The sequence below is a fragment of the Capsella rubella genome, unplaced genomic scaffold (assembly GCF_000375325.1).
Source record: "Capsella rubella cultivar Monte Gargano unplaced genomic scaffold, Caprub1_0 scaffold_1, whole genome shotgun sequence".
Classification (NCBI taxonomy): domain Eukaryota; kingdom Viridiplantae; phylum Streptophyta; class Magnoliopsida; order Brassicales; family Brassicaceae; genus Capsella; species Capsella rubella.
In genome coordinates, this window is record NW_006238923.1 from 16,503,145 (window position 1) to 16,529,941 (window position 26,797).

General features: G+C 35.6%; 6 protein-coding genes across 7 annotated transcripts in view; all 6 read right to left on the bottom strand.

Annotated features, from left to right (window-relative positions):
- LOC17899459 (DNA-binding protein RHL1) overlaps positions 1-644 on the bottom strand; it is a 4,171-nt gene extending 3,527 nt beyond the window's left edge. The window contains exon 1 of the mRNA XM_006305082.2: positions 627-644. The gene's annotated coding sequence lies outside the window, so the exon portion shown is untranslated. The remainder of the gene's footprint in view (positions 1-626) is intronic.
- Positions 645-4,181: 3,537 nt separating this feature from the next.
- LOC111832609 (F-box/LRR-repeat protein At1g48400-like) lies at positions 4,182-6,034 on the bottom strand. Its single transcript, XM_023790029.1, is given in 4 exon segments — positions 4,182-4,603; positions 4,683-4,823; positions 4,913-5,415; positions 5,418-6,034. Coding segments are annotated over 4 exon segments (1,419 nt in total). The 5' UTR covers positions 5,866-6,034; the 3' UTR covers positions 4,182-4,276.
- Positions 6,035-9,253: 3,219 nt separating this feature from the next.
- LOC17897820 (kinase-interacting family protein) lies at positions 9,254-10,356 on the bottom strand. The gene is made up of 2 exons (XM_006303173.2): positions 10,306-10,356; positions 9,254-10,211 (listed from the first exon to the last, which is right to left on the bottom strand). The coding sequence occupies exons 1-2, from the start codon at positions 10,349-10,351 to the stop codon at positions 9,400-9,402; spliced, it is 858 nt and encodes a 285-aa protein (XP_006303235.1). The 5' UTR covers positions 10,352-10,356; the 3' UTR covers positions 9,254-9,399.
- Positions 10,357-10,757: 401 nt separating this feature from the next.
- On the bottom strand, positions 10,758-17,321 carry LOC17897532 (protein argonaute 1). 2 transcript variants are annotated; one of them, XM_006306581.2, is made up of 22 exons: positions 17,217-17,321; positions 15,916-16,619; positions 15,622-15,830; positions 15,395-15,544; positions 15,169-15,302; positions 14,960-15,069; positions 14,738-14,844; positions 14,508-14,646; positions 14,317-14,433; positions 13,715-13,822; positions 13,549-13,620; positions 13,252-13,374; positions 12,988-13,150; positions 12,641-12,900; positions 12,383-12,525; positions 12,192-12,254; positions 12,042-12,105; positions 11,824-11,959; positions 11,662-11,735; positions 11,487-11,581; positions 11,330-11,361; positions 10,758-11,210 (listed from the first exon to the last, which is right to left on the bottom strand). In XM_006306581.2, the coding sequence occupies exons 2-22, from the start codon at positions 16,609-16,611 to the stop codon at positions 10,999-11,001; spliced, it is 3,207 nt and encodes a 1,068-aa protein (XP_006306643.1). In that variant the 5' UTR covers positions 16,612-16,619; positions 17,217-17,321; the 3' UTR covers positions 10,758-10,998. The 2 variants fall into 2 exon arrangements, with proteins under 2 accessions (XP_006306643.1, XP_023644589.1); XM_023788821.1 differs by having other exon boundaries at positions 15,169-15,308.
- A 3,586-nt stretch (positions 17,322-20,907) lies between these two features.
- Positions 20,908-23,225, bottom strand: LOC17896938 (bifunctional D-cysteine desulfhydrase/1-aminocyclopropane-1-carboxylate deaminase, mitochondrial). Its single transcript, XM_023789476.1, has 10 exons — positions 23,036-23,225; positions 22,882-22,947; positions 22,597-22,791; positions 22,413-22,523; positions 22,224-22,315; positions 21,999-22,091; positions 21,854-21,911; positions 21,661-21,774; positions 21,413-21,510; positions 20,908-21,281 (listed from the first exon to the last, which is right to left on the bottom strand). The coding sequence occupies exons 1-10, from the start codon at positions 23,210-23,212 to the stop codon at positions 21,077-21,079; spliced, it is 1,209 nt and encodes a 402-aa protein (XP_023645244.1). The 5' UTR covers positions 23,213-23,225; the 3' UTR covers positions 20,908-21,076.
- Positions 23,226-24,328: 1,103 nt separating this feature from the next.
- On the bottom strand, positions 24,329-25,538 carry LOC17897572 (F-box protein At3g60790). Its single transcript, XM_006304891.1, has 3 exons — positions 24,981-25,538; positions 24,725-24,889; positions 24,329-24,625 (listed from the first exon to the last, which is right to left on the bottom strand). Exons 1-3 carry the CDS (start codon positions 25,536-25,538, stop codon positions 24,329-24,331), a joined length of 1,020 nt encoding a protein of 339 aa, XP_006304953.1.
- Between the last annotated feature and the right edge of the window lie 1,259 nt (positions 25,539-26,797).

The window sequence follows — 26,797 nt, forward strand, 5'->3', positions numbered from 1 at the left end:
TTAAAAAAAAATCGAACAAGGATTGTGTATGCTAGGATTATAGACAGTGTCTTGTGAATGAAAATGGTGGGAGCATGTGACTTAGATTGATAATTAGATTTTTATTAGTTTAATAAAAATAAATATTTAAACAAAGAATACGGGTATCCCGTCTAAATCTTTTACCAAGTTTCTTATAATAAACATTGTCAAATGATTATGTTTTAAAAATAAACGATTATGGGACATAAATTTTATGACAGATAGAAGACGGGACGGGACGGGGCGGGGTGGGACGGGACGAGTCAAGACGAGACGGAAAGGGATAGGACGGATTTTCCATTCTAAACTATACATAAAACAATTCAAACTAAAGCCAAATTCAAATCCGATTTAACATCTCTAAGCAAACAGTTAGAACTGTTTTGATTAGTTTAAAAAATAAACACGTAATATCATTTATCATTTTCATTTAAATAATTTTGAAATTGTATTATGTAATATAATATATATATTTTACAATTGTATGTCTATATATAGTTTATCAAATAAACTCATATAACAAAATTTTATCAAAATAACATCTACTTAAAAAATCGTAATTTTGTAAAATTAACCCCGCACGTACGTGCGGGTCCATCACTAGTTTAACAAATAAAGGGCACAACCATAAAATAAAAATGTAAAATTTGAATTCACCATTGTTACAAAGGTTGCATTATTTTATTTTTTTGGCTTGTTGATGAATTATCATTACAGTGCAGAAGAAGGCAAAGGCATCTCGAGCTGAATTTTTGTATCAATGCTAGCTTGATCATCTTATTTATTATGTATTTGAAGCTTTCAAGTACATCAATTACCGGCTCATGTAGCTTTGGCATACTATATTGTAACTAGACAATGATGGTTGTGTTAGGAGACTGATTGATGAACCACCGAATGCGATGAACTAGGCGATGGCACTGTCGCGGGTTTGTTCGGCGGTCGCGGAAGCTAACGAATGATCTTTGGTGGAGGTTTGGTTGGATGGAGAAAAACTTTCGTACAAATGAAGGATTTCTCGAGATTGATGGATGGATCGATTCGACGACACGAGGGTTATGAACGATCCCTCGATACGGCTGACTTGAAGATTAACGAAACCCGGTTCGAGAATCTTCAAGGTTTTTCGATTCTCTAAGCTTCACACTTAAACAGAAACGAAGAAGACGCAAGAAAATAAACATTTTCGATATTAAATTAATCGTGTCGATTACAATCGATAGTCATGCCTTTAAATAGACAAGGGAGAAAGGAAGGGAGGCTAAAGTAACCATAGACACGTGGATCCTTAAACTCTACACAAAAGGAGAAAGAAAGAGAGCGTTTTCTAACGGTTCTCTCGGTGAAAAGTAAAAAAATCGAATATATATCGATAAAGAAGGTAAAAGATCGATAAAGAAAGCTTTTATTCGTGGAGGATGCTTTCTTTGGATAGAATCTTCACTTCATCGGCTCCGAAGCTTGTCTTCGAACGTTTCCAAGCCATGAACCAAGTAGGAACAAAATGGAGATGCGTAGACTCGCTGCCTCATTAAAATCCCTCCAGTAAACCCATGTGGGACAAACCCGAAGTGAGAAAAGAGTACAGATTTTTTCAATGACTTAGGGATGTCTTCACGCGAGCGGAATGGTGAAGACTCACGACTGAAGCTTCCCAAAGCTGGTTTCACCCGATGGTCTTTCGATGGTGATGCGTACCATGAACTCTCGGTGAGAATGGCTGAGCTTGGCATGTTGGATGGATGATCGATGAAATCGCCTTGCTCCTCTTGATGTTCTTTGAAGGTATTTTGATGCGTTGATATTGTATTGTTGCCCTCGGGTTAGTCGCTTGTCGATGGATGTGGCCGGACGGACGATGGATGCGGTCGGATGGATGGTGACCTCGGCCAGACGGATCGTTCCGTGGTTGGTCGGTGACCGAGGTCACATCTGATCATGAACTATACTCATAGCAAGCTGATCGGTGAGATCTATCAGGTAGTGTAAAGGACATCGAATAAAATATATAAAAGAAGTCTACGAAAAATGGTTTTTAATCTCTATAGAAGTTTTAGGAGCAAAAGAAAAAAAAAAAATTCTATAGAAGTTTTGTGTCTATCTTAAGGTTAATATATACGCAATTTAGCACAAACAAGCAGTACATTTGACGACCAATATATTGAATAAAAAATTCCAAGATTCACTTAGGATTTAATACCTAAGAGTGATGGATATATTTGGGGTTACTATAGACTAAAAAGGAGAATGTTGTCATATCTCTACTACAGTAAAAGAGAAGTACAAAAGTGCTCTCTTTAAAATTAATTAAAATTAGATGTTTTACGAAAAAAAATGTACGATGAAAAGACATAATCTTCATTGGTATTTTATCAGTTTGCTATTATTATATAGATAAATTAAAATTTTTAGATTTGACACATGTTAACATCTTATCAATATACTTAATAAGTATTGTAATAATGTTAATGGGTAACTTCAAAAACCAAGTTTTACAATATGAGTTGTCTAGTCAAAGTTTCTTAATAAATAAAATATATGGTATTAGTCAATGGATAGATTTAAGGAAAAATATAAATATATGAATGGAAAAATATATATCAAGATAGGCATTTTATAATATGTGTTAACCTACTTTGACCCTAACCATCTATAAAATGGGGTAGAGTAGAACAAGAATAATAAGTAAACAAAATATATATCTCTAGCTAGGTTGAGATAAAAATACAATGTTAAAGAGTATTTGAAGAAGGGTGATGAGGCTTTGTAGCGACAATTGATCATTTCTGAAAAAGTATCTGTTTTGATAATATTGGGTTTGGAGGATCTCGTAAGTCTCTATCATCATATGTCGTCGACTCTCGTTGAATAAACTTTTTCTTTTTTATGTGCTTTTACATCCATTCTATGTCTCTTTAATTTGGTATGGCGATGAATATGATTCTTGTAACGAGAGTTACGTGATCATCTCTATCCAAATCAACAAAAAAAAAGATACATATCGTTTCGTTTGTAGTATCATTTGTTGATTTGGATAAAGATGGGGACATAGCTCAATACAAAGTTATAGTCAATAAAGAAACGTAAGCCTTACCAAATTATACATGAGACACAGGATGGAGATAAGACGCATCGAAGAGAAGGGGTTCATTTAAAAGAGTCAACAACGTAAGATGGTAGAGACGTACGTACGAGAGATCAATAAACCCATATCATCATCAAACGAGAAACTAAAAGAAAAAAAATGATCGATTATCACTACAAAATCAAGAATCATTACAGGAAAAGAAGAACAAATCTTACTTTTGAAGAAGAAGGAGCAACATGAAGATGTGTGCATGTATCTTCACGATCAAGTATTGTGAGGGCAACATTATTGGCAGGTTCTTAGGATTAGAACAGAGTATCTTAGCACAGTGTTTCACTTCAAAACATTGTGATAAGATACTCTGTTTTGATTCTAAGAGCCTGTCAATAATGTTGGTATGAGTAACTAAAGTTCTTGAAGTGAAGTCCGTAAACCCCATAATTAGCATAAATGGAAAGATTTAGAGAGAAGAAGACGTAGATCTCGATATATTGTCTTAGCATGTTTATTAATTACGTTATGTTTTTTGGAAAGTTTACATTATGTAAGTGTTACCGTTATATTAATTGTTGTCACTATATTAATGGAAAAGATATATATCAAGATTGACATTTTATGCGTACGTCTTGACAAAGATGCTCCTCGTGCACGACCTTAGTTTGCTCTGTCTGAAATCAAAGACTTCGTCTCTTATCATATGAGACATCTTCGTGCTATCAACTAGAACATCACATGCATTATTATGCATCCTGAAGAGAGTTAGTAATCTAATGAATTATCCCAATACATATGTAACTAGGGGTAAATAATTTAGAGTGCAGCACAATGGAGAAGATCAAGACGATGGAAAATACTGCTTTTGGTTCACTTCTTTTGTCATTCATCTTTCTTTAATATCATCCAATCTAAATCAGCTCGACGAGGATACATTTTCAATCCAATCCAATTCTAGCTGTGTGCTTGTTTGTTGGCCAGTTTGATTCAATTATGTGTGTTAAATTGGTAGGTTCTTCATACATGATCGACATTTCCCCAACAAAGAACAACACATACGTATTATGTATCTTCCAAAAACAGATTGTAACCAACTTTACTGATATTGTATTTTCATGTTAAGTTACTTTCACATTGCCATCTAACCGAGAAAGATCAAAGGAAAAAAAAAAATCAGATGAACTGGATGTTGCACTTTGTTGAAAGCCTGGGGAGAGTCAGCAGAGTAGCTCGCAAGAAATCATCGTCATAGATGTCTGATTCAACACCAATTTTCACAGTTTCGAGACATTCCAACTTACCCAAGAAATGTCTCATCTGTTTCAGCTCTTGGAAAGAACCTCCATACCCTGAAACCTCTAGCACCTTCACTTGACATATACATAAACAACATGTTTCCTCTTCCTTGTTCTTCGTTACAATCTTCCCTTTCGTAACATGCTTCTTAGAGCTGCAAGCACATGCATCTCCGCATCTAATCGATACTCTATGTGCAAGACCCTAAAACCAGACCAAGTAACATGTATAATGGGAAACACTAACAACAAAAAGAGAATCTCAATAAGGGAATTGATCATACCTTGATGACTAAAGTGTGTAGAATTGGACAATTCTTGAGGAGAAGTGGCATTGCTTGCCAACCTTTATCCTTGTTACTCTCAATAGATAAATTAACGAGGTTCTTGAACACCGGTATGGATTTACAGAGGAAATAAATAGCCTGATTTAAATATGACCACAACAAAAAGCCATATATAGTCAGAGAAACCAACAAAAAGAAAAAATGAATCACTTAGAGCAAAAACTGACCTCAAGGGAATCAGGAGACAAGTGAAGGGTTGAAATATTGGTTATACCCGCAACTAGATTGGTAACATCACCAAACATAACATCAACACAATAATCATAAACATCTTCATCAGAAGAATCATAATTGTTAATTGACTCCCATAATCTAAGATTGAGCCTAGCTTCAACAAGCGAATCCAAATCAACAGACTGATAAGTTTTGAAGACATAACTAGAATAGTCAAGGTAGACAAGACTTGGTGCTATAAAAGAAGTTACTTGATGTTGGTTTTTAGCATCAGGATGATTGACAAAAACCACAAGTCGCTTGATGGATGCACTTTTCACAAACGCACCACAACATGGCCAATCCCAATCACCAGTATCACGTATGTATAACTCTTCCAACACAGGACAGCCATCAAGAAGCCGACAATAGTTGTCGTAATTAAGCATTGAAACTGAGAACAGAGAAAGTGATTTGAGAGCAGGGAGAAACACACGCTCGACTTCAAGAGAATTAAACCGGATAGTGTCAGCTTAACCAATGTGTTGCTCGTGAACAAGTCTCTCTCTATCTCAACAAAATTACAGAGTGGGTACGCGTGCAAGTGTAGTTCCAATAAACCACGTTCCATTGCAGTCGAGATCCAACGGTGGTATGCTTCGTGATGGCCATCGTACTCGCTAGGTACATGACAAAGAGAGAATTTTTTGATGTGGGCATTGTTTAACAAAGCTAATGTCTTGTCTACGAAATCACAGAAGCGATTCGAACCGCTTGTTGCTTCTTCTTCATTGGGATAGACAACAAGCGAATCATCAAAGCAAAGGGTGTCTACAAGACCCAGCAGATTCCTCCATCTCTTGGACAGTATCGATGTGGAAGCAGCAACCTTTGTCGGAAGGAAAGACAAGATTTTGCCAAGAATCTCATCTGGCAAATTGCATATTGACTCACTTGGGGAACTCATAGACACAAATCCAGAATTGTCCTTTTATCAAAGGCGTATGTAACTCGGGATCATCTGAAACAGGGCAGGACACAAACTTACGACGATAGAGGAAACGAGGGAGATCGAAAAGTTTGCTTCGCTTGCGGCTCGACGATGGAATCTGAGAGAGAGAGAGACTGAAATATACTTTTTTTTATGTAAAGTATTGTTCTTTGCATCTGAAAGGTTGCGACTTTACTTTGACCACTTCTAATGGTAAAACTCTATGATGGTTCTTACCAAAAATTTCTATTAAATTTTGGATTTTTCAATCTTTAAGAACTAAGAGTTGTTAAGAAAACTTGCCAATGGTTGAATTCATGAGAGAGGTTCTTAAGATTTTTTTTTTTTTAAGAATAATTAGTAACATAGTTAATGTTGTGAAATGGTTCTCACATTCCATACAAACCACATCTGAGATCAGATAGGTTTATAGGAAGCAAAAAGAATACAATAAATTAACCAACCAGAGTAATATAAAGGGAACAAACATTATAAAGCTTTCTACAAGGAATCACTAATAGAGAGTTTCTAAACCATTTAACTTGCTAGAAGTTCATACACACCAATTGTAATTGTATCAAAGGTGAACCACTGATAAAAGTCGTACTATGTTAGAGAGAAAGAATCGCTTTCTTCCAATACCTTCATCTCTGCGTTTAGCCTTCCTTTTTCTTCCACTTCAGTTCCTTCCAAGGCTGTTCTGGCTGTTGCTCTCTCTCTTTTTCTACCACTGACATTGATGTTTCCTCTGTCATCTTTAGAGGAGGTGCTTCATCCTAAACACAAAAATAATAATTGAAAATGTAGAGAGAGAAGAAGGATCTGACCTTATTTACGCTACTTAGGTCATCATCAATGCAAGGTTCTTACACTCTCTCATGTGTAAATCTTAAGTGTAAGAACCTTGCATTGATGATGCTCTTAGACTTCATTAATGCAAGTATGTTAGAGATAAGATTTACATAGAAAAGTATAATACTTGCATTAGAGCATTTGCATTAACGTGCTTATGCTTCGTCCCACACATAAATGACACAATATTTGTTTTAAAAATAAATCACAAATACGATTAAAGTGTAGAAACGTTTCTTAAAACGGGACGAATATCACTCGTCCTACGAGCCACGTGGCTATTGTTGATTGGATGATTTTTTTTTGTCATCATGGTGATGTTTTTTTAATAGGGCAAAATTTTTTTTATGAAAAAATTCATCTCCTTTATGGAATAAATACAAAATAGCAAATGTTACGAGAGCATACATAATACTACATAATATGATTGTCGAAATAATATGATTGTCGAAGATTAACGACACACATACAATCTCTGTAACGTTTCTGAATTTTAACACGGAGAAGATGTGGATAAAACATATACCGTTGGTGACGCCGATATATGAATTGAATAAAATGTTTGGACTAACTTTGGACATCTTCCGGATAATGAAGATAAATTTTAAATTTTATAACTTTTTATGTTTTCAATATTAACGTTATATGTTTTATGTTAATCCAATCTTTAATATATTTTTACTTATTAATTAAAATTATTAAATTTTAAAACTTAAAATAATATTATTTAAATCATAGGACAAAAACATGGGACACCAATGCTCATACATAAAAAAAACATACAATTGTCCCATGATCAAAACAATCATATTTTAACCATGGGACCAAACTAAGAGGAACACCAATGCTCATGCTCTTAATGATGGCCTAAAAACTTTTTTTCTATCTATTAGACTCTCTTCTCTTATGCGTGTTCTTTCTATTGTTTAATTTTAAAAAAAAATATTAATTACTTTTAGATTTAAGAAGCTCAAAAGTGTGTTTCACCGTTGAGGGTGCTCTTCTTAGGGGGGTGTATTCAAAGTGAAATTTCAAGTGATTTGTAAAAAGTTTACAAATCCACTGTTATTCAAACATGAATTTTAAAAAGTCTCATGAAATCCACTGTTATTCAACTAATGATTTCAAAATCCACCTTAAAATTCACTGTTATTGAAAACAATTTGTGGATTTGGATTTTAATTATTTTGAAGGATTTTAGAGGATTTCCCTAGTTAAAAATATAGAAATCCAAATCCCATAGTTTTTGGTGAGATTTGAAAGGATTTTACAAAAGTCATATGAACTTCCCTAAAATCATCAAAATCATTTAAAACCCCAATAAAACTCAAATCTCTTAAAATTCCATTTTGAATACACCCCTCTTAGTTACTCTAATCGTCTTTCCTCTATTATCCTTAACTTTAGCAGCTCTGTCGCCTAAATCAGATTTCTAACCAATTTATATGAATCAATCCTCTTGAGGTAAAGAACAAACATGGAGATATAGATGTATAATAAATACCTCGTGCCTTGCGGTTAAAGCTTCTCTGCCAGCTGACTTATACATATCCATAGTATTTTTCAGCTCTAAACGCAGTCTCCTCATTTCAGCTTCAACATCATCCTGCAACAAAACAAACATGCATTTTCATGAAACTGTAAAAGAAAAACAAATCAGAGAGCGATACTAAAAAGAAAAACATTATTTTTTGACTTTTTAACGTATACCAAGCTCTGAGATGAATAAGAAGAAGAAGTTGTTCCACTTACATTAGAAACCGTAGAAGAGCCATTGAGATCACTCATATCCGTAAACTTGATTCCTAATCTTTGTAACCGAGAGAGCTCGTTGAAAGGTGTTCTCTGTTTAGTCATAGAGAGACATGAGAGAGAGAGGTAGATAATGTGTCCTCTTTAGCAAGTATATATCACATTTGCATTTTCTTTTAACCTAAATTTGAGATATGCCCTAATCATACCTAATTTTTTTGGCTTAATTCCAATTCTAGTAATTTCGAAATTGAATGAGCTGGTTAATCAAAGATTTAATTTTGAGAAGGGAATCTCTATAAGGGAACGAACCTAATAGTGTAGATCAATTCCCAAATCGTCGCCGGAGAATTCAAGGTAACGAACGATCTATGTTTGTGTGTTGTTGCTGTTGCATTGCAGTGATATATATATATATATACATGTGGCAGGAGATTGGGAGGGAGGAGAAAGAGAAAGGTTCGGAGAAGAGACGAGAGAATAGGAAGAAAAAAAAAATATTTATTCTTTACATTATGACAAACCCAATCAAAGCAAGCCACGTCCTACTTAGGTAGTGATTGGAAGCACATAAAAAGCGGTTTTTGTTTACTATTTCATTTTTTTAATATGGAAGAAGAATTTATGTATGTTTCTCAATTTTCGCAAGTCACACCTTTTGTAACAAGGTGCAAGTACTTAAAACTGATCAACTAGAGACAAGTTGAATCAGACGAAACTAAGAATCATTGAAGCAGCGCTAGTCTCTTGTGTAGGTTTCGTTAAACACTGCTATGTTCTAACAAGGCAAATAGAACATACGCAGGCAAGGCATTATTATCCATCATGAAGCGTTACTAATCTAATGAGTTACACAAATACAAATGTAAAAGGTAACTCTTGTAAAAAGAAGATGATGGGGTAATGCTAACATTTGGTAAAAGGATTGATGGTATTGAGTCTCTTTAACCACTTGGATCTCTTCTTCTCTCCAGGTTCACTTCTTGTTTCACTCATCTTTCTCTTCTTGCTCTTGTTCTTACTACTATCCAATCTGAAACAGCTCGGCGGGTTTACATTTTCGTAGATAGCCTCTCTCGATGACTGCAGATCGTAGATTTGGTTCTGAAGATAACACATCTTGTGAAAATGTTCATCCTTCATCTTAAGCATGCACCTAGCTAGCCTAACTGCTTCCTTTTTCATAAACAGCGCTTCAGTAGCGAGCTCTCGGTTCTCTTCCAAGAGAGAAGTTAGTTTGTATCCGAGATTTGCGGCTTCCTCTAGGGATACTTGTTTCTCCATGTCAAGCAACATCACAAGCTTCTTTAGCAACTCAATTGTCTTGGAAGCTTCTTGCAACTTTTGTTCTCTGCGTTGTAACTCGTGCTTCCCTATGTCTTTCTCCGAGTTTGCACTCACGAGCTGCGAGACTAACTCTTCAATGATCTTCTGCTTATCACAAGCGGAGACTTCCATCTGTTGAAAAGACAAGAGGCTCTCTATTTCAGAAGTGATGTCAGTATCGGTATCACTGTCATGAGGAATGAGAGAGTTTTGTAGTTTGGAGTGATTGAAACGGTGCAAGAGAGTGGCGTAACCATCGTAGAGATCTTGACAGAGTGAGAGAAGGAGAGGACGTCTCTGATAAAACCATTCAGCACGTTGAGTAAACGTTTCACCGGTTTGGTTATCTTCAAGAGCAGAGACACGCATTACTTGCATCCGAGACTCAAGCTCTGTGTTCGGTCACCAAGATTACAAACCAAGTAAGCAACAAATACATATACAAATACAAAGTTTTAATTTTTTTGAAACGGAAGATTACTTTACCGGAGAGAGATGGCAATTGTGGAAGAGGAAGCTGAGAGGCATCCATGTATTCTGCCTTCAAATCGAAAGTAGAATACTTTGCAGGTTAATGGAATTGGAAGGTATAGAAACAGGGGAAAATTCAAAAAGCCATTTTTCAAATAATAAGGAAGAAAAAGGCAAACGCCTAAATCAGTGAGAGATTAATATGAACATATTTGAAGAATTTACAATTAATGCTTGCGTAAAGTATAAAATATGGAAACTCTCCGAGTTGGTGATAGAGAGAGAGAGAGAGAGATATGTGGATTTTGGAGATCTTTCGTAATCACAGCAGAAAGCATTAAAGGGGGAGTAATATCCGCTTATATATTTGTAAGCTTTCCACTATTTTGACATATCTACACACATGCCTCTATTATGATATTGTTACCTTGTTATATTTGACTTAATAGTGTCGATAGCATAAGATCTCAGCACAAAATAAAGAGTAGCAGCAAGACAGAAGTATTATCGAGGGTCTCATACACATTGATAAAGAGTAGCAGCAAAACATTAAACACCCAAACACACACGCAAACCTTTCAACACAGCTCGGTAACGTAGAATTTGATAGAGTAGGAGTAAAGTAGAGACATAAGACAAGTCTTAGAAAGGAAACATGATTATTAATTAAGGCGATAAAGATGGATAGAGAGAGAGAGGTGAATCAACTCAGCAGTAGAACATAACACGCTTCACATTCTCTTTCAGTGCTGGGAGTGGCCTCACTGCTGCATTCACATTAGGTCCACGTGTGCTTCTACCAGCCATTCCACCCCCACGTGCCATGCTCCCGCTTGCCATCGAGCCACTGTCTGAGGTCTCTGGCTCCATGTAGAATCGAGCCCTAAAAGCTGCTAGATGTGCATAATATGCAGGCGGCACTATAATATCCCAACAAAACCAAAAAAACAAAACATCAGATACTGTCGTACTTATTAGTTCTCTCTCTTCTTTATATGAGAATCAAGATATCATGAAGGGAGGGTAACACAAAACTTACCAATTGAAACTGAGCGTGTGCATCTTGCATACCTGTCCAAGATAAAAAGAGATAGTTTTAATGTTGTTACCCTTATTTACCTTGTTATTTTACGAAATACGTAAACTTTTAAAGTATATCAACGTACTATAATGAAACAAACGGTAAAAAATCTTACGTGTAGCATAAGTTATTGGTCAGAGATTGAAGTCCATCTGCAGTAAAGTTGTTCTCATCCCAAAGAACGTGATAGTGAGCAGGTCGAGAAGTGCCCTGTTCATGGAATTTTGATTCTTCAAAAACACTTCCATGAAATATCCACCCACGAACTAATTCTAGATTATAAATCATACCTGAATACCAGCATGACTGCAGAGGTAAAAGTCGAACTCTGTAGGGTGGCATATTTTAGAGTCCACAACAGTACCTATAATCAAGAGAAGGGGTTAAAAACCAATGCCAGGGACTTGCAGCAGCTAATTAAGTATACGCACAAAGATCCAAACTTGTCTCACCAGGTAATATATTTCCACTTCTGTCCACCGAATGACGATCGTTGTGGTTTTGAGCAAACAGCCTCGTGTGATGGCGCTTCTGCACCACCACAAACGTCACTGGTGGCTGATAACCTGCTTCCAGCGAAGCACATGCCTGAAATGTGTTGTATTAAAATCAGATTAAAAGACAGACCACCAGCACGTAACACAAGCCATTTGTTAATAGTTTCTCTTACCTTGCGGATAGCATCAAGTTCATAGAGCAAAACTTGGTAAAATTGTCCCTCACTGACTCCATCCCTGTAGAGAAATACCAATTAATAAATTTTAGAAATAAGGATAAAAGTTATACATAGTTAAGTAAGTGATATAAGTGGAGTTAATACCTGTAGAAGATGATCCGTAGTGGTTTATGCCCAGTTGATCTACGGAAGGCTATGAGCAACTCCCTGTCAGAATGTAAGGGGAAAAAAAAATACAGATAATAAGGTAAATAAGTGTAACAACATTGAAACTACTTAAGAGCAAGCTAAAGCTAAAACTAAGTAGCAGTAGAGTTAATAATATCAAGACGTACTTTATCATGCCACCAGTCACTACCCCTTTTTGAGGATCCTTCCACTCTTTGAACAGATCCTGAATGAGCTCCTGCCTATGTGCCTGGGCGCAAACCAATCCAGCATATTTGGTAATTTCAGGCCAATCCTGGGATGCAACTACCTGCAAAACAAATTTCATTATCTATCAGCTAAGCACAATTCAAAAAGGTCAAGGCCACAAAGATAAGCAGAGGAATATGTACAAAGAAGTAAATTTTAAAATGAGATCAACTTACAGCAGCAATAGACGGGCTTGAATCCTCTCCAGGGTGAGGATGTGTAACATCAGCACCAAATATAATGGTGGGACGATCACTGACTAGAGGAATCCGCCTTGATAAAGCATCAACAAGCACTGTATTCCTTCCTCCAACCTTAACATTAATCTTCAGTGCAACATTAGCCATGTACTGTTTGCTCATTTTAAAGACATGCTTTGTCAGGCAGCATTGAGAGACAATGCCAAGTTCAGTCTCACATATGCGTTTCAAATCACCTGCAATAGATAATATAAAGGAAAATAACAATGAAAAGTGTTTATAAGAAAAAGAAGACGATGAAGCAGATAAAACATGGCACATACCATATAATGATCCATTATTGTCGGGCAGAATGACAATAAGTAGATCAATCTCTTTTCCTTGAGAGAGTTTGGATGTGGCGTCATGATATCGAGTCTTTAAGACCTTCTCCACTTGCTCCGGGCGAGCACTGACTGGTGGAAGGACTGGTTCCGGATTAAATGCCTGCAGGTAAAAAATAATCCAAAATATAGGGTGGATAGGTTAATAATAAACAGATCGATCACATTGCCAGATACTGGTTAAGCTGTGTTTTAATGACTCACCATGCCAGATATGTAGCACATTTGAGCAAGTTCCTGACAAAAAGTACGTGCTAGATTGTCCTGCACTTGCCTAGAAAAGTTGATGCAGATCCAATTATTCACTGTTCCACCATTGATCATTTTCTGCAGAGAAGACTCATAATCAGCCAACAATAGAAAATGATGTGATTATTTGCAAAAACAAAAGTGAACAGAACACTCTTTGAATGAACTGACAGCATAAATTATAATGGTAACACAAGCAAATAACATTTTTAAGTGCTTAGTTGAAAATCAGGAGCGTTTTCATCAATATACCTTATTCATCATATTCCATTGACCAACTTGAGGCAAACAAGTTCCTTCCCTTCCAGATTCGTGATACTTGAGCTGCAGGAAGAAAAGCAGTAAACTCACGTTGGAACCCAAATTTGAGTATATAAGATACAGAGAAGAAAGTGTAATAGCCGAACGATTACTGTACCCATGGAGGAGGCAGTATACGAGCCTCAACAGAAGCCAGAGACGTACTTATTTTGATTCCAAACTCCAGAGCATAGGGATCTTTCGCATAATTATTGAGTTCCACCGTCTAGCAAATCAGAAAAATATTGATACTAATTGTTAGAAATAAACAATTGAGTATTCAACCGCAAACGAATACTGAAACTCTCCATGCTAACAAAATCCAAGTGATAAATATACACAAATTTTCTCCAGAAAATAGATAAGCAGGCGTCTAAATTAAAGCATAACTCTGTACACAGTGATCTTACAGAGTTGTTTCAAGCAAACACATGCAGACAAGAATAAACAGGTTTTTAGAGCTATTCATTCCATAATGAGATTTGTACCGCCAGTTTCTATGGATTTAGAAAGAATAGCAAGAAATGAATTGAAAACGTCACTTAATTAAAACAAACACATGCAAACAAGAAAGAAGAAACAGATTTTACAACTATCCCATTCTACAACGAGCCTTAACAATTTACACTATTCATAACGACTACCAAGATAGACTGACAATACGAAACTCGACATTTAAGTGACGGAAAAAACCACATTGTCCAAAATACAGAAGCATACCCGCAAGATATCTTTTTCTCGTTCTAGGGGGCGCTGACAGGTCACCTTAAGCAAAGCAGTGATCTGTCTCTCATTCAGCCTTTTCGAATATCGCTGGCCTTCAACAATCTTGCATACCTGTACAACAAAAACACATTAGAATAGGAGGTATTTGTGATCTAATCAAAGTTAATGATGTATTCCAATATTACCTCCATTGGCAAGTAATTTGGCCTGTTAGAATTCCCAACTTGTAAGCATGGTAGTTGAGTGTGCTGAATGCGAAAGCCATATGTTTCATGGAAGTATTCCACAACAGATTTCTGAGTATTTCTTTCATCTACTGGGAATCTGAAAAGGATAAAAACAAAATGTAAAAAATTACTTTCATTTGGTTCACCATTCACGATATTAGAATAATAAACTTAAAATAAATACGTACGTCAATTCCCGAGTGGCTACAGCAGTCAAGCCAGAAATCCGGTACTTCCGACGCATGTTTCCTCGATGAGTCACTTCAACCTTGACACCTCTAAGAGCCTTTTTAATCTGTTGACAGAAAAATATTTGAAATCATTATACAAATAAGAGTAAATGAATACAACTATTCACTTCCTATAGTAAACAATCAAAAATGATTACCAGAAAGTCAATTGACCCATACCTTCACACGATCAGCATCAGATAAAGGGCGAGATGAAATATCCCGGTTCAGCAAATCACAGACAAAGTTAATCACAGGGGATGCCTCTATGAATGCTGTCGATGACATATCTACAAAAGACACAAAATGCAGCACAAACATCAGCTGAAATATTACAAGGAGACCTAAATATCAAAACTTATTGAATGTAATACATCACGCCATCTCACCAATATTAAGTGATAAGCCCATCTGTGTGGGACGAATGCTTTGGTAGAATCCACGCCAGCTCTCTAAGCCATCCCCCAATGATTGCTTTCTTCCTATATTTGGGGAATAAAAGGAACGGCCCACCGGAGTATACCTGTTTCTAACATGTTAGCAAAACTACACCAGCTGAGACTTACGAGAATGGTAGTCAAGAAGCAAACATCCTAGGATGAGTAACCAGGGTACCTAGAGGTAGGCAGCTCACGAAGAACAATGTCAAGAACCTGTAGAGCTTCCTGTGGGGCATCAGCTTGTTTCCCCTCTAAAAACAAGCCTAAGTGATGCAGATCAGCACGTGCAGCTAGCTTGATCACAACTTTAAATTCCCTCTCTCGTCTGTTAAGTAGGGAATGCATTATTAATTCTGAAGAAAATTTATTAGAAAAACAAATTAAAAAATATTAGAGCTTGACCTTTGTCCCCCAGCCCCTTCTTCCTCATCAAGTAGAGTGATTCTGAACTCCTTGGAGACAAACGGAAGTGGTCCAGCAGTGTACAGACTTTTCCGACCATCATAGGCAGGAAGACGCTTTCCAAGGTGTGATTCACGATAGGAATCAACTAGTTGTTTCATCACAGCACGATTAACACCCCTTGATGTAACTTCTGGAGTAATGGTAACCTAACAGAGACAAAAGAAAGTTTGTCAGGCAAATCCATTAGATATAGGGTAGCTAATCTAAGGGAACAAGGCAGCCAAAACTCACATCATACTGGTGCAAATCCTTGTCAGGCAGTTCAGCGAAGAAATGGTTAGCCTTCACAATGCAACGTTTTCCGCTCTGTCCTTTACCAGGCCTCATTGGAAACTTATAAGCCTTGCTAGATGAAGGTATAGGCTGGATTGCTTGACTGGGAGCTCCTTGTTCGACAGAGAGCTGTTCAAATTGCTGAGCCAGAACAGTAGGTTCTGGCACCTGGGTAGGACTCACCTCAGACAGTGTAGGCTGAGAAGACACCGCTTGATAAGTAGGTGAGGTAGCTTGATGCAGCTCGGGAACTGATTGTCTCTGTGGCGGTCCAGAAGAAGGTCCACCTCCACGGCCACCGCCATACCCTCCTCGACCTCCTTGATGAGGAGGTCCTCCTCTTCCTCTTCCCTGGTACTCTTGTGGGCCACCATACTGTTGTTGTTGTTGCTGGTATTGCTGTTGTGGTGGTTGCCCATATCCACGACCACCACGACCTCCCTGTTGATACTGAGGGTTATAACCCCTTCCACCTTGGTGTTGTCCCCCTCCTTGGTGTTGTCCTCCTCCTTGGTGTTGTCCTCCACCGCCTCCCTGCTGGAAACCACCTCGCTGTGAACCACGTCCACCACCACCTGAGACTGGACCAGCTTCACGAGAACCAGAGGCTTCACCTCCTTCAGAAGGAGCATCAGTTCTTCTCTTTCTAACCATTATGATTCCTGCGAAAATAACACCAAAACAAAAACAAAACAGCGAATCATTTCTTACTTATCCTTGAAAGATAAAAGCAAAACTAGAAAACGTAGTAAGAAACAATCAAAGACCTAAAACAGAAAAAGTAGTAAGAAAAAAAAGCACGAATTTACCAAAACATCGAAGCAAACAACGAAAGAAAAACCCTAACTATCTCGGAAGACGAACAATACAGACGCAAAAAAAAAAAAAAAAGGTTCAAATTCATGAAAAACAGAGAGAGAAAAACAAAGTCAAGAGCAAAGATAATATGAAAAAATCAGTGACCTAACCAAGAAAACCAAGTAAGAAAACAAGCAAGAAACTCTCAAAAAGAAACGAAAGCAACAAGAAGGAAACCCTAAATATCTTAGAAGACGAACACACACTAAAAACCGCTACGAAGCAAAATAGATCCGAAATTACAGAGATCAAGGAAGAACACAACCCTATGAGTGAACTATAACCCCCAAAAAGAAGCGGATCCACCAAATCGAGTGAGAAAGAAAAAGAAAAACTCAGTAAACACACAGATCGAACAAAGATGACGTTGAAGAACAAACACAAAACCACCGCGATTATACCTGAAAAACTACAATCTCTCGCCGGAGACGCTTAAATTAACCGGAGAAAAGTCCGTACAGAGCACCCAACCCAACCCTACCCGTCTCTCTCTCTCTTTCCTCTCTGTGTTCTCTCTTTTTTCTCTCAGCTCTCCGAAACCAAAATAGATAACAAAGAAAATGTGATTTTACTGCTACCACTTTAAACTCCACTTTTTTTTTTTTTTTTGCGAGGAAACGCAAGGGTTCTTTGGGATGAGTAAAATTACGAAGCTACCCTCGTTATTAAATTAGCTGGCGTTTGACGACGTGTTGAGTCAGGGTTGGGTCTTTGTATTACTGACCCAAGGTCGTGTTGTAGTCTTTCATTGTTTGTAATGCGCTGCTTACGTGGATTTGCACATATATTTAATCCGATTAATAAATAAATAAATAAAAAAGAACCTTCTCGAAAACAACAAGACGAAAAACATTTTTGTCGCTAGCTATACCAAAAATAATATATTTAATTTAATTTTATCCAAGTGATTTAATTTAAATAATGAGTGTAATGCGTTACCTACTTAACCTCGATTAATCTTCAAAGGTTTGGCGTTAAGTAAACTACTTATTAACTACGCACACTAGTCATCATTTGATATATTAAACCGGCCGTCATTTTTATCTCATTATACGTTTTGTATAAGTTAATTATGTCATATTTAGTCTCTTAGATTATACAAATCAAAATTACAAAGAGTATTTAAGGTTTTTCATAAATTAACGTTTAGTTTTCTACAGAGTGTAAATAGAAGGACTGTGAATTATTATTGGAGATGAGTAAATGAATTTTGGTTGGGTATTAACTAATAAATATATACTTTAATTCTCTAAATTTGTTTTTCATGGAAATATGAACTGTGATTTCGTGGAAGTGATACGTTGTGACAGTTTCGCTATTTGTTCTAAATTTGGGAATGTGGTGGAGTCATGATCACGTGGTTTTTATATGTCCTTTTGCTTCAATTTTCTTTACTTTAATTTGGTTTAACTTGTTTACATAAACTATTTTTTTTTGTCAAAATAAACTTTGCTGTTAAAAAAAAATGTTATTATTAGAATTAATTATTTGTTTATATTAAAAAATAATGTAATAATCGAACGCGATAAAATTTAATAGTAATCAACCAAAGATAAGTCAAATTAATATATGATTTTCTTGTTCAAGTTTTACAATGGTACGAGAGTGTTGAAGAATTACATAATCCTTTTTATGCGATAAAATTTGTAAGTAAATTTTATTTTTTTGTATCACTGTAGACCTAACGCATGTCTATTTTGAAATAATTATTGGTTCTACATAAACATTGTAAAACTTGAACAAGAAAATTAAAAATTATATTAATGAAAAAGATAGATCAATATATGAGTTCCTAAAACGGTCGAAGGATTAGTCAACTGTATATACAAACGTACCTCCTCGAGATAAAATAGGAGTTACAGAAAATGTCACAAGTGTTGAAGTATTTACATGTGTATATAGCCTTTAATTTGTCATGCAAGATCCTTTTCATGCAGCGAAATTTGTGAGGTTATTTTGCATGAGTCTAAATGCATAAAGAGGTTATTTTGAAAACTAATTATTTGTTTTTACTATACACATTGTAATAATCAAACGAGAAAATTTAATATTGCGCCTTTGTCACGCAAAATCCTTTTCAATACAACCAAATTTACAAATAAAATTTAGTTTTTTCTTTATGTAACTGTAAGTCTAACGTATAAAGAAGTAGTTGCTTTGGAAACTCTAAACATTATTCATTTTCACAATAAACATTATTCATTTTTACTATAAACATTAATTGCGCAATAATCGGATAAGATAATTGAAAGATTATAAAAACCAACCAAGAATTGGATAGAAGCATTAACAGATGATTTTCTATAACGGACTTCAACTACTAATTAACGTACCTCCTCGAAATGAAGTTTTACGGCATATAAACTAAGTTTGATATGATCATCCCAAGTGTTTTTGTGTACGTAGGCGAGCCACGGATGATCCTCGTATGTACGTTATGTTGTATTTGAACTATATATAATTATTCTGTTTCCCAAGGCTATCAAGAAATGTAGTGTGCACCAATGCGTGCATGCATGCATGGCGAATCATCTAGAACCGACCGAGCCATCAGGATGATGAAAAACGAAGACGTTTTTGTTTACTAGAGAGAGGTTTGGGCTCCCTCGATGACTCCATACTGATTAGGCTCGTAGTGTTTGAGTTGTTTACACTACAGTATTGATCACGAGATTAACCTTAATGGCACATTTTACACACACACACGCACACAAAACATTCGATTCTCTGCTGCACATATCATTTCTCAACATCAAGTCAAATTTACTTTGACCGCCGGTCAAAAAATTATATTTATGGACAGCGATATGACATGAGTGTGGGACTCATCAGAGCTATGTTAAAAGGTCAATGGATGCATTGATGTTTTTTTTTTTGGTAACAATTGGAATTGGTGGTAAAATATAAAGATAAAATGAGAATTCATGCGGAAGACATTTATGAACTATTACTTTTACATAAAATAAGGTTTTGATACATTTTTTTCTAATTTTGGGAATGTGGTGAGAACTGAGAAGTCATCACATGGTATGATTTGTTGTGTATATTCAAATTTCACTTTCTTTATTTTTCTATCTAAATTTTGATTTGACGGATCTTTAAGTTTGTTTTTTTTTTCTTTTCACTGGTGACTTTGTTCTTTACCTCAAATTGGTGTACTCAACAGAAAGCTACTTGATAGAGAACCATTTGAATTCTTATCATTTTTTTGGTAATCTGAGTTTTTTTTTTCTTTTATCTTATACGGACGATACATCAGGTTTTGACACGACGATTGATATCAATGAAAATTGAATAATTACAAAAATGCTGGTTGTTTCGTATAAAAAACAATAATGATACTATGGACTATTAGAGAAAATTAGTTTATTCAACAAACATATTTGTTTTGTTTTCAGACAAAAGTTTCATTTTATAGGACCCATTGTAAAATTATTATTATTAGGTTTGGGTATGAGTAGAAGATACTATCAAAGATACAGATAAGATTGATGTAGATCAATGTTAGTACTTAGTAGTACTACAGTTTACTATTTGATTCACATAGGTCTTATATGTCTTCATTGCGGGATCTTATTAACTTTTTACATATTGTTTGTACTCTTACTACCATATTTTTGATTTGCAAAAAAAAAACATAATAATAATATGAGTCTCAACCAAAATTTAATATGATTCAATGATTTTTGTTTTCTTTCAATATTTCTGTTATGAATAAAAGGAAGAAGAAAAAAAAAAATCAATGAGTATACATGTCAATTTCAGCCATGTGCATTGCTCTTTAGTAAGAAAAATGAATTTAATTGCTCAGACTCTTTGTGGACTCTAAAGTGGTGGTTGCAACCATCTCTCAATACTAAGATTAGTACATACAAGTTCAAGATGTTTGGAATTGTAAAATCTGACTAACATCGAATGCAAATGCAGTGGTTGGAACATGAACTAGACTCTTTGTTCATGGACCAAAGCGATCTATCTTACTTTGTAGATCATCTCTAATCTGTTTCGAAACATGCAAACACAACTGAAGAGAGCAGCATTTCTTGAATTTGTTGAGCATACGATGAACAGAGATAGCTGCCACTTAACAAATATAGAAAGAGACCACACCAAATTTATTTTTTCGTAATCCTCCAAGCCATCAAACATACTACATCATAACAGAATACAGAAATGAGTTTATATTCACTGCGAAATGCACAAATTTGTTCAATCTGTTGTATCATCTTCATAGGATTATTACATATCAGATTTTGTTTTGTTAGAACATTTTTCCAACACCGTCTTTCCTTGGTACGGATTCTGAAACATCCATCCGGCACCAATTACCCATCAGAGAAGCCATTTGATCAACCTTATCATACAACCCGAGAAGCCCACCGGTGTGTATGAACAATATCTTCCTTCCCTCCCAATTTTTGGGATCCTTGGTCATCTCATTTATCATACCATACACAGCTTTCCCACTAGATAAACACTCGAAAAACCCAAATGTCAATCTCACTATATATTACGATGCTACTTTGAGAGATGCAAGGGCTAATGACGACCATAAATATTTCATGTAACAATGGAAAAACTAGAATGACTAACATACCTGTAAACAGGATCAAGAATAACACCAGTTGAACTTGCTACTTCCTTTAAAAACTTGAGCTCCTCTGACGTGTTCATGGCATATCCTTTTCCTTTGGCCTGCAAAATGATAAAAGAATCAAATTCCGAACCTGTGTACTTAAATGAGAAAAAGCTTGTATCACAATTTTCCACTTAGTGGGGTTTGCTACAGAGCCAAGAGAAATCACCAATGAGAAATAACCAAAACAGAGAAGCCATGACACTCACATTGTGGATGCTAACAATATCACGAGAATTAACACCAGCCTGAAGTCCATCAAGAAGGCCTTGGACAAAGTCATAGAAGTAATCAGGATCATCGCAAACCGAGAAAGCATGAACCTGTACAGGGAATGAAACTTAACTGAGCCATCTGTCAACTTAACTATGAGCGAAGCACCTAAAAACTGAAAGAATATACCTTGGCCTTTAGAGCTCCCAACCAAGACCCCAATGAAATACCAGCAATTGTACCACCACTAGCAATCCAAATGAAAACTAAGATGAGAGTGAAGCAAATGAAAGTAAAAGACAAGGAAAAATTGCAAGGGAAGCAAAAGCAGAACCTGCCACATGCTACCACAATATCATCAAACTTCAGGCCCTCAGATCTGCTTTTCAGCTGCTCCTCAATTTCCCTTGCTGCTTCGATATAACCCCTAGACGATTAGCATAGGGAAATTCAGTATTACAATGACTCAAACCCGGCTCATCGTTCAATCTAAAACAAGTTTTTAAAACTACACACAGGTTACTGCTTAAAATAGTTTCTTATGAGAACACACTCTCACCAAGTTCCCAAAGAGTTAGATCCACCAACCGGAATAACATACGGTTTTTTGCCTTCCTTTTCCAGTTTCTCTTTAAGAGCATTAGTAAGAGCCTATCATTACCATCACAAGAACAAGTTCTGATCAGACTAAATAATACTACTCGTTTCATGTTCTTAATAAGTAAAACTTAATGCAATGGACTTTAACCTCACTCCCAATGGAGGAATACTCTTCCTTAGAGATGAGATGAACATTAGCTCCAACGAGACGCTCGACCAGTAAATTCCCAACCAATCCAGGATCATCATCAGCAAGAAGCTACAAACACACATAAACACACATAACAACAGAGACTCTATCAAATCGTAAGGTGAAGAATCAGAAGCGAGACCTTGGAAGTACGGAGAATAAGATGAGAATTGAGATTAAGATAGTTAGATGCGGTGGCTGTAGCACGGCAATGATTGCTCTGAATACCACCGATGGTGATTACAGTATCGGCGAGTTGATTAACAGCTTCAGCCATTAAAAACTCGAGTTTTCGGACTTTGTTTCCACTCAATTCCATGCCGGTGTAATCATCTCGCTGCCAAATTTAATTGAAAAAACGGTAAGGTGAAAAAGGAAGAAGAGAAGCCACACACAGAACAACAACAACAAAAAGATATGAGGAGACCTTGATCCAGAGTTCAGTGCCATGAGGAAGACCAGGAAGATTCCATCGATGGATCGGAGTAGGAAGCTGAAGAAGAAGGAAGAAGAAGATGATCAGTGGAAGTAATGGGGAATGAGAATGAAAGATTGATTTGAGAAAATTGAAATTAACGTACGTGAGCGAGGGAGAAGGTGTGGGAAGGAATCGGAAGAAGATGAGAAGCCCAGGAAGGAGGAGAGTAAGGTTTTTTAGTGAGAAAGTCCGCCATTGATGGTACGGATGTTGCAGACATTGATCTCACAAGCTCGAGCTTTACTCTTGAGAGTGTTACCAGTCCTCTCATCATCATCATCGCTTCGCTTCTTTCTACGTTTGACTCTCTCCATTGTTTCTCTTTTATGGGCCGAGGCCCATTTACCTTTAAGTTTACACTCGGGTCGGGTCGGGTCGGGTCGGGTGGGGTTTGGATAGTTCGTTTCGTGTAGTTCTGCATGAAAGAAGTCAGAAAATGTTAGTTTTGTTTTGGACTTTTTAGTGGTTTATAATGTTTAGTGAAATTCTTTTGAGATTTAAACTTTAAAGTGCTATTCGGTAATATTTTAAAAATTATAAACATTCTATTTTTTCTATATTTATACGTATTATGGATTTTACAATATAGTTATATGGATTTGTATACTTTACACAAGCCTAATTAGATTTGTTTTCAGTTTCTTGAAGCATACCAAATTAATCATGAGGCAAAAATTCTATTTAAGATAGATGAATTGGTACACCTTTATTTATGCAAGCCAAGATTTTTTTTTCTGAACAAAAACAAATATTTAATCTAAGTGGTAAAAGATCATGTCTTCTAGATTTTTTTTTAATTTAATAAAAATCTATATATTCATCTGAAACCTTTGTGAATCACATATTTGAAAATATATTATTTTCCCGCGAAATACCGTTAACCTTTATTCTTCCGTACATAAAGGTAATTAAAAACATAATCACATAAATGCAATAAAAAGACAACACCAATTATATTTAATCATAAAACATATCCTTTTCAATTTATTTAAACAATTCAAAATTTAGTTATTTCTTATAGTCAACAAATGAGGGAAAAATTTATGCTTTCCTTATTGACATGATATTTCTAGTCAACAATTCAAGTTTTTTTCCTAACTTAAACCGTTTTATTAACATTTTCTTCTTTTGCAACATATATACAATTTTTATTTATTTAAAACAATGTCTATACTTAAATAATTTATATGATGTGATTAAATGTAAAAAAAAAAATTCATGTAACATTATATAAAAGAAAACCTGAAATTGTTTTGATGTAATCATCATAAATTTTTATCATCTCGAAATGTACCCAAACAACAAAAGCAAAGACATCATTATGTAAAGAAAACGAAAACGAACACCAGAAACATTAAAAACTTCAAAGTTAAGAATTTATAATCTTCAACATATCTCAATAGAAGCATTCGATGCTAAGCTCTTCGTTGCCTTTTGGAAGTTCCTTTAGCTTGGCAACTGCTCCTTCTATCTCTATCTTCTTCTTTTTAGGGTATGTTGTTGTCTTGATCATCATCTTCTTCATTACTGTCTTTTGCATCACCAAACTCGAAGCTAGTGCAAACTCTTCTTCATCTGAACCAGAAAAATTATACATCCATACAGTATCCACGCGAAAATCGACGTTGGGAAACGGCTCTGCCTTGTCCCACAAATTAGTAGAATCTCCTTCTTCCCTAAGAGAATTGTCATTCTATACATATAACAAGTTAAAATACTATATAGTATATTAAAGTGATTAAAGAGAACAATAATGAATCAAAACATCCAATGACTACATGCATATACGTACCTTAAATGATATTTCAAGTTCTATCATTTTTTCAGTCCACACAGCTAATATTTTCCTTAGCACTTCGACTTCTTGTGAATTCTTTAAATTTACACTCACAGATAACGATGCAGGTCGGGTTACATGGTTGACAGGAGCCAACACCATCCCATTTCTTGCGCTCTCCTGAGATTTAAATTTACTATTAACAAAGATGGCTAACTAAATATCATAAATGTACATTACTTTGTATGCATCCAAGTTTATTTTCTTGTACCTGAGCGGGACTTGAGATATTGATGCTGGTATGAGGAAATAGTTGTCCTGCAACCCAATAGTTTCTACCAAAAGGGAGACTAGGAGTTTCAAGAACGACGTTCTCAATATCACATAAGATAAACTCTATGGAGAGCATATCAAGACGAGCTTCACACACTTCAATGCCATCAATTTGGTTGCATGACATGACCAAGATCCTCAGACTTTTGTGATCAATGATCTTTAGATGACCACTTGGATTGTTAAAAAAGATTTGTAGGATAAGACCCTCGAGGGATGGGCAAGAAGAGATGACCTTGTTCAATACATCAGCCTCAACAAAGATGTGATGGAGTTCAAGGTGCTTGAGATTCTTACAATTAGTAAAGGCTTGTGCATCTTGTAATATGTATTGATATAGCGAGAGTGTTGTTAGAGATGGATGGCTGAATGTATTTGGTGACAACTTGAGCATATTGGAGTCAGCCGTTGGTAAGAAGCGGCCATTGAAATTTCCAAGTATAAGATTCTTGGTTTTTTTTTCAGTAGTGAGTGATTGGATCCAAGAAGCAAGCATCCCGTCTTCCAATTGGTATGAGTAGTGAAATATTGTGCAAGTCTCTAAATGAGCATTGTGGTTGTTAATAACCTGAAAAATGCAAAGATGATTAAGTCTATTAACATATATATGTAATAGATGTTTCAATCAATAAGTGTTGAATTCTATAAAAATATTCAAGATTTTGTTTGTTTAAGTCTCATAAAATTTATTATCTTTGTAAATAATCTCATGTTTTTGATATATAGTCTCATCAAGATTGTTACATGAAGCACATCTTGATGAGATCGACTAATTTTTTTTTAATATCTTTGACCAGTTTTTTTTTTTAAGATCACAGTGATTCGCGCGAAATACCGTTATATATTATTTAAAAATAACAATTTTGAATATTTTGTAAAATAGATAAATTTTTTCCTAAAAATGCAATCATTTTGGAGCGAAATTCGATTTTTGACAATTACCATATGTAAATTGTAAAATTTAATATTGAGAGAGAAATAAAATGAACCTTGGTTATGAGTTTAGCACCACGATCTAATAGCTGAGGCAAAACAATCCCATTGATGGTGATGATCTTTCGCATGTCCAAGCAAATTGTTGACATTTGTTTCCATGTATCCGCCCATCGTTTGGACAAAACACATGTCTTCATCGCTTCTTCTGTGCTCAATTCTGATAAGATCTTGTTCAACATGTCGTTAGGAAGCATACATATTTGATCAACATGATAGACTCCATCGGTACCGACACTTTCGTTTGGTAATGTAGAGGATGTGTTTTGTGAGAGAGACATGAATGAAGAAGCTAAGAGAGAATGTTCTTGACTCAGAAACTAAGAAGATGGAAACATAGTATATATGATGTTATTGTTGCAAAGAGGTACAACATAACATATATATAGGCTATCAAAGTTAATTAATTACCTTCCATTTTTCAATTGGAGATATTTGTTTTTTTGGTCTACCACATTGGCAGTTCAAGTTAATTAGTTACTATCTTTCGCGCGAAATACCGTTATAAGTTATTTTTTAAAAAATAATAATAATAATATCATTATTTAGTTGCATTTTGGTCACCTCTTAATTATATTTTCTTAAAAAGAATTTCAGTTTCAATTTTTTTTTCTAGTCAAATTAATCAAGTTCCACATTTACTTAGGGATGGATGCAATTCATAAGTATCTTGCCATATCTGAATTCAAATTAGTGGTCAAACTTGTACTAAGTTTAACTAGTCACTCAAATGTATTAATAACTGGTAGTCTATTAATTCTT

Bases quoted from the DNA above. Each gene is read 5' to 3' on its own strand.
- LOC17897532 (XM_023788821.1), bottom strand. From the start codon at position 16,611: ATGGTTAGAAAGAGAAGAACTGATGCTCCTTCTGAAGGAGGTGAAGCC. The intron at 15,545-15,621 runs GTCAAGCTCTAA...CCTACTTAACAG, and splicing joins GAAGGGGCTGGGGGACAAAG to ACGAGAGAGGGAATTTAAAG. The intron at 14,434-14,507 runs GTAATATTGGAA...TTTGTTGTACAG, and splicing joins CAAATTACTTGCCAATGGAG to GTATGCAAGATTGTTGAAGG.
- LOC17896938 (XM_023789476.1), bottom strand. From the start codon at position 23,212: ATGATGATGATGAGAGGACTGGTAACACTCTCAAGAGTAAAGCTCGAG. The intron at 21,912-21,998 runs GTTCTGCTTTTG...TTGGATTGCTAG, and splicing joins ATTGTGGTAGCATGTGGCAG to TGGTGGTACAATTGCTGGTA. The intron at 21,775-21,853 runs GTATATTCTTTC...TTCCCTGTACAG, and splicing joins TGGGAGCTCTAAAGGCCAAG to GTTCATGCTTTCTCGGTTTG.
- LOC17897820 (XM_006303173.2), bottom strand. From the start codon at position 10,351: ATGGATGCCTCTCAGCTTCCTCTTCCACAATTGCCATCTCTCTCCG. The intron at 10,212-10,305 runs GTAAAGTAATCT...GACCGAACACAG, and splicing joins ACAATTGCCATCTCTCTCCG to AGCTTGAGTCTCGGATGCAA.
- LOC17897572 (XM_006304891.1), bottom strand. From the start codon at position 25,538: ATGCTTGCTTCTTGGATCCAATCACTCACTACTGAAAAAAAAACCAAG. The intron at 24,890-24,980 runs GTACAAGAAAAT...TTTAAATCTCAG, and splicing joins ATATCTCAAGTCCCGCTCAG to GAGAGCGCAAGAAATGGGAT. The intron at 24,626-24,724 runs GTACGTATATGC...TTATATGTATAG, and splicing joins AACTTGAAATATCATTTAAG to AATGACAATTCTCTTAGGGA.